Source organism: Triplophysa dalaica, chromosome 1, assembly GCF_015846415.1.
Source record: "Triplophysa dalaica isolate WHDGS20190420 chromosome 1, ASM1584641v1, whole genome shotgun sequence".
NCBI lineage: Eukaryota > Metazoa > Chordata > Actinopteri > Cypriniformes > Nemacheilidae > Triplophysa > Triplophysa dalaica.
Genome location: NC_079542.1, coordinates 31,185,603 through 31,192,092, shown reverse-complemented (window position 1 = coordinate 31,192,092; position 6,490 = coordinate 31,185,603). Strand labels below are relative to the sequence as shown.

Genomic DNA, 6,490 nt, shown 5'->3' with positions numbered 1-6,490 from the left:
TATAAGAACCAAAACATTTCCATTTGGCATCATAATTGTTTCACAGAATACAGTTACTATACTTGATGAGAGAGATGCTTATGTTTTAAGATGGATTGGTTTGTGTTTCCAATAAGATCTTCCAACTGTTAAAGACAATGCACAGATTGGGACTTCATTGAAATACATACAAATCAGGTAAACAGAATGTGTAAAGAAACAACTGTTCTTAGGTTTGTGTAAATTATACGATGCTGCAACATCACACAGGAAATGAGAGGTTAATAAATACATTACTTCCAGTCATTTCACATAAGAAATACAATTAAAATATCACCATACTGCGATTTTGTAGTTGAGTACTTCAGTACAAGTTGATTAAACTTAAAATAATTTGAAATACCAAAGCTATAATTTAGTAAACTCTTCAATCGCCCCAATTGACAATGTTAACACTGTCTTAGTTAATCCCTATCTACTATCTAGTGCACTATTCACCACGTAGAACACAATGTGTGAGCAAGTGGCAGATTTAAAGCGCTGCTTCAGGGTCAGAGTGAGAGGGGTGATATGCTTCGGATTCTAAATAGCATTTGATTGGACAAGAAATTTGCGAAAGGCCGATTTCAGGAAATTTCTAGATCTTTTGGAGCGCATGTGTGAGCCTGTTTTCAAATGCTTATTTTTTCTAAATGTGAATTTTGTCTGCGCTCTGCTAACTCTACCAGGATTAAGTTCCAAATATTGTATATCCTGTGTGTAGATTTATTTGTTGTAATGAACAGGTGAGATGATCAGTGGTGCTGAATTTTTACCTTCATCATTAGGACATGGACTGAATGATGGAAAGAGTTTCTCAGTGAAAGTTTGACCAGTGAAAGAGTAGATATGAGATCTGTTCTCCACATCATAAAAACAGACCAGACCCTCCTCATAATCCACAAACACCCCCACCTTCTGTGGACTCACTCTCAGAGACAGAGAGACACAGGGTGAAGCACAAGCTCTATAATCATTCTCATCCCTCAGAACTACAGTCCACTGTCCATTCTGAGGACTCGCTGTGATCTGTCCCTTCCTGATAATAGACTCTCTCACCACTCCTAAATCCCATTCAGTTTTTCCCTTCACCTGCACCTCAAAATAAAATCTCCCTGAAGAGAATCCCTCTTTTCCCAGAACACTGACACAATAATCAAATCTCTCTGGATTATCTGGGAGACTTTGCTCAATATCTCCATCCCTCACTTGTTTTCTATCTTCAGACAGGATGAGATCTGGATGAGCTGTATCAGGATCCAGAGTCACATCCACTGAGAGAGATCAGAGAATATGAATCAATCTAAAGATGTTGCAGGTTTATAATTGTAGAAGTGAGTATGTGTATGTAAAGTATTAATGTTAGTGAATGTGAGAGAACAGAGAAGATCACACATAATACCTGCATACTGCTGCATCCTCCTCAACACTGTCAACACAAATCACAAGTTTTTAAAAGAAACTTAAAACCTATGATGGATAGCAAAGATTACAAGGGTAAGTACTGCATTATCATTGCCTTGGAATTATGTATTCTATCTTGTTCTATCCGTTTTTGTCTTAATTTAGTTAAAGAGTAAGTAGCATTAGATCATGAAAATTACATTTCATGCTGTGTGTTATGTTGCCGTGTTTGAAAGTAAGTAGTCTGCCAAGTTGTAAGTCCTAAGGTGAATAAATAATAGTTTATTGGCTTGTAAGAAAGGGAGTCGACTCTGAATCACGCAAACGAGACGAGTCTCCAACCGCCGCGTATCTACATCACTAGACATGGACCCCGGCTATGTTTTGCTTGGACTGCCGCGAAAACTTCATTCTCTCCTCCCCCAACACACTGTCGCCATTCGTGATGCGTGTACCGTCTGAAACCTGTGTTCTACGTTGTGAAACTAACAGCATCTTATTTAAACTACCAAAGGAAGAACTTCTGAGGAAACAATGGTTGTCTGTGATCTTAAGCTTGTGTGAATAGCCATCTCTGTGATTTGGTGTCACATATATAATTTAACAAGGATTTATCCACCGTTTGCGAATAATGGAGGCTGCTTTGTAGTGTTTTGGTTTAATTTTGGGTGCTGGGTGATATCCATAAGTATCTGGGAGTCTCCCCTTTGTTTATTCATCATGGAAACTCTTGTAACATTTGAGACCCGCGATCGTGGTGATCTTTTGTCTGGTTAGCGATCACGGGTCTTAAATGCTGAAATGTACGGTCATATATCATTAAACACCATACAACTATAGGGGTACAAACTATACACAAAGCCTTGCCATCACATCCGGGAAATAAGTCAGTAAATTTGAGTAAAATCATCCCATTCGAATGCGTCACATGAAATAATGATATGGGGAGTTCATTTATAAATCACAGGAGGTCTCCAGATAATACTGATTCTGTGTGAAACCAAACATTCCAATATCTCATACCCAGTCTCAAACAATATTCACAGAATGCTACAACTATGCAAACTGCTTTCCAATCTAAGCAGTGGGCGTTTCCTTAATAAAGTCTTCAATTTGGCACGGCCATTAAAACCGAGCGTTTGCAGAGCTGGCCTCAAAACCTGTGTAGAAAATAGCCTATTATTTATTGTTTTTGAATGTAAAAAATAGTGGTGAGCCGTTAACTTAACGCAGTTAAGTTATCTTATCGCGCGATAAAAAAAATGTCGCCGTTAATCTATTCTCAAAGTTGGGTTGTGAGCTGGGTCTATACTACGCAAGCTATGATGACCTTCACCTTGATATTTTAGTGCGGATGTATACCAGCTTAACTGCACTGTACGGGGCGAGAACGAGATTTTTCAACTCGCGTGATTCGCGTCATTCGCGGAAGCAGAAGCCGCCTCGTCATCTCATAACCAGGGCTTCATTCGCGTCCTTAGCGCCGCCTTATCATCTCATAACCAGGGCTTCATTCGCGCGATTCGCGCAGCAAGTAGGTCTATTGGCTCTTTGCATTAACATATAAATCACTCGCGCTTGACACGCCATTCGCGTTTGGTCTGAACACAACATAACGTTACTGTGAAATTACCGCATCAAACGTGACGTGCTAACATGTATGCAGCTATGAAGCCGCCGGGTTTGCTTCAGGGAATATTAATTTTTAAGAAGCTTCCCAATAGAAACATCGACAAGACTAAGGTTGTTTGCACCTTGTGCAATGCGGAATTGGTTTAAAAAAAACACTTTCTCTCAACAGGTAGTGGTCTAGCTTTAGTTGAAACCAGTAACTTTGTATTGAGATCTAATGTATTATGGCTCCTGTATGACATATCGCTTGTTGCTCCCTCACTCTTTGTAAGTCGCTTTGGATAAAAGCGTCTGCTAAATGACTAAATGTAAATGTACTGTAGGAGCTCTTTCAGTCTCAAGTACCACCTAAACGCAAAGCATCCCTTAGCTAATGCGGAAGTAAACACAAGTTCATCTTATTGAACATAATTTAATTTTCATCACCAATTATCATAGTAGAACAGCTTTCTCAAGCAGTTTGTGATGCATTTTGGAAACAGGAGATGAGCCCCTGGTCTAATGCGCCACCTGGCTTGAGAAACCCGTTCTCAAAGACTTACTTTTAGTCATTATTTGGGTAGCACACATATTCTGAATGCCTTCGGCAGAATTCAAATGAGCCATTTTAGATTAATCTAGATTAAAAAAATTAATCTATGCCCACCACTAGTAAAAAACCACGCAAACGTCATAACTAGACCTCATATAACAGTATAAAATTATAAACGAGGCCAGTTCTTGAGACCTTTAAAGTAGGCCGATCCTGTCATACTTGTCCACACACAGACATCAAGAATCCACAGATAAACCTAAACAACGTTGAAATGCTTCATACTGCAATGCATTCGGGGAGACCCCAGCATGAAACATGTTACCATGTGAGATTCATTTCATGATTCTTGATGTTTGTCTGCGAATAAACGAGTTGAAAGTGTTAAAAGTTTTTCAAATGGGTGCTGCAATGATGTCTTAAGCATTCTGACTTCTTTAAAATCTTGAACATGCAGTCTTCTCATGCTTAATATGGTCAACTTGTCAAAAACTAGTTGGGCGTATTACGTAGTATTTGTGTGCTAGATACACTCCCCTAGCGATTGTACAGGTTTTGTAAGGTTTTTTTCGAACATATATAACTGTTTTGTAACAATCCCTTATTAGACAATTCTCCCAGAAAAACACATTATACATTCACTCTCATGTAAACTTCAATAAAAGTCAATAAAAAAATATTGATGAGGACAATATTGGACAAGTGTTTGGTTGTATAAAATCACGAATGTCACTGAGAGTAAACAAAATAAGTTAAATTGTATTTTTGATAGAAATCAAGATTATATATATTAAGGTTTTATCGACAAAGTCAAATCGTACACAAAAACTTTGAGGTTCAATATCTCAAAACTGCTCAGAATGCACACAGAACCTTACAATTCCTAGATGACAAATTTTATTTTATTTTTATAGCAGACGTTTTCTCAATATGTGGGTATGTTGCCAACTAATTTAAACCTACCAGTTTGAGTGAGTTTGTTGTCTAGAGTCTCCTGCAGTTGAGTCAGAGCTCTCATTAGAGTCTCCACACTCACATCAGTCTTCATACTGATCTCAGACCAGTTCTTGGTGTGTGGAGGTCTGTACAGGGATGGGTCAATCTACAGTAGAAGAGAGAAGATATTCCTTAGTATGAGGAGAGCGAGAGAGAGAGAGAGAGAGAGAGAGAGAGAGAGAGAGAGAGAGAGAGAGAGAGCGAGCGAGAGAGAGAGAGACTGACCTGTATGAGGTGGAGATGATGGTCAGTGTGTAAGAGATGCTCCAGCTCACTGTCTCTACACTTCAGCTCAGTGATCTCCTGCTCCAGATCTTTCATGAGATCTTCATCCTGTTTCTCTGCTGCTTTCTGCTGCTCGTCCATCATCTCCAGCAGCTCAGTCTGACATCTCTCAATGGATCTGATCAGAGCGCTGAAGACCTCAACACTCGCTGCTTTCTGCTCATCTGTGTTCCTCTGAAACAATACGGTTTACATTCTCATTCATCATCTTTATTTATAAGAGAAATTAAAACATATTATTTAACATCTTCAGCTCACTTTTCTGAGTTCTGCTGAGTGTTTGATGTCTTGAATCTTCTTGATTCTCTCCAGGATCATCTGCTGAACGTTTGTCTGTGTCTTCTTCAGTTGAGTCTATAGACGGACAGCAACACACAGATACATTGTATCACAGGTAAACAGGTTATTAAATCATGTTTTAATGTTGTTATTGACTCAAACCTTCTTCTCTTTACTCATCTCCTCTAGAGGAACAGTGTTGTGAGTCTTGTGGTCTCCATCAGTACAAAACACACACACACATGTCTGATCATCTGTACAGAAGAGCTCCAGAGGTCTCTCATGTTTCTGACATATATAGTCCTTTATATTCTCCACAGGATCCATCAGTTTGTGTTTCTTTAAACTCATTTTCTGATGAAGCTCCAGGTGAGTTTCACAGTAAGATGCCTGACACACCAGACAGGACTTCAGGGCTTTCAGCTTTCTCTCATCACAGATGTCACAGAGAACTTCGGATCTTCTCAGACTGATCTTTTCTTTAAAATGCAGTGCGACCTGTCTAAGTGTTGTGTTAATCTTGAGGTCTGGTCTTTTACTGAATGTTTCTTTACACATTGGACACGAGTAGATGTGACTGTTGTCCCAGTACGGTTTCAGACAGCTCTTGCAGAAGTTGTGTCCACATGGAGTGCTGACTGGATCAATGAACAGATCCAGACACACAGAACACTGAAGCTCCTCAGTCAGAAAAACACTGGATGATAACAGAGCTGTGAAATCATTAAAATTTATCACTGACAGTTGATTACATTCATTTACAATAATAAAATGTTAAGTTTTTACATATTAATTTCATACAATGGTTGTTAACTTACATAAAGATGTCTCCATACTTTTTCTTCTGGCCAGTCTTAGTTTTGGTGATTAAACGTCTTCTGGAATAACCCTTTAATAAACAGTCACAAAACCAATCACATTAGCATCACACCTGCCCCAACCACGCAATATTTCAAACATAAAGAGAAAAGGAGAGTACAGACGAGCAGATCAATTCAGTTTCGATTTCACTGAAAGCCCTACCCATCTGATATCAAAGTCCTCCCACATTTTATTTTGCATTTGAAGCTGATAACATGCGGATCTGTACATGGTCGCTGTAAAGGGGTGGAAGGTTAGGACGATTCTAAGGGCCCAGGCTGATTTAGGGCCCAGAAGAGCAGACCCCCTTTTTATTTTCCTATTTGTAGGGGGCCCAGAAATTTTGGTTTCCATAGGGCCCAGAATTTCTGGCGGCACCCCTGGATCTGTATAATGTGTGTTTGTGTTCACTGGTTCACAGATTTCAGCATCTACACCCTCCCATCTAACTAAAGTCACGGTCATTTGTCTTTGATCTTGCCC

The 6,490-nt window shown here is 39.3% G+C and overlaps 1 protein-coding gene across 2 annotated transcripts; it reads right to left on the bottom strand.

The window, feature by feature from the left end:
- Positions 1-100: 100 nt before the first annotated feature.
- On the bottom strand, positions 101-6,087 carry LOC130420374 (E3 ubiquitin-protein ligase TRIM39-like). Of its 2 annotated transcripts, none has more exons than XM_056747625.1 (7): positions 5,965-6,087; positions 5,309-5,859; positions 5,126-5,221; positions 4,808-5,041; positions 4,550-4,688; positions 1,421-1,447; positions 101-1,292 (listed from the first exon to the last, which is right to left on the bottom strand). In XM_056747625.1, exons 1-7 carry the CDS (start codon positions 5,978-5,980, stop codon positions 745-747), a joined length of 1,611 nt encoding a protein of 536 aa, XP_056603603.1. In that variant the 5' UTR covers positions 5,981-6,087; the 3' UTR covers positions 101-744. The 2 variants fall into 2 exon arrangements, with proteins under 2 accessions (XP_056603603.1, XP_056603607.1); XM_056747629.1 differs by having other exon boundaries at positions 5,983-6,034.
- Between the last annotated feature and the right edge of the window lie 403 nt (positions 6,088-6,490).

What these genes read in the sequence shown, in the direction of transcription:
- LOC130420374 (XM_056747625.1), bottom strand. An exon ending in ACTCAGCAGAACTCAGAAAA is followed by an intron (nt 5,042 to 5,125) that starts GTGAGCTGAAGA and finishes GTATTGTTTCAG; the next exon opens with AGGAACACAGATGAGCAGAA. An exon ending in CAACAAACTCACTCAAACTG is followed by an intron (nt 1,448 to 4,549) that starts GTAGGTTTAAAT and finishes TTGTGTTGACAG; the next exon opens with TGTTGAGGAGGATGCAGCAG.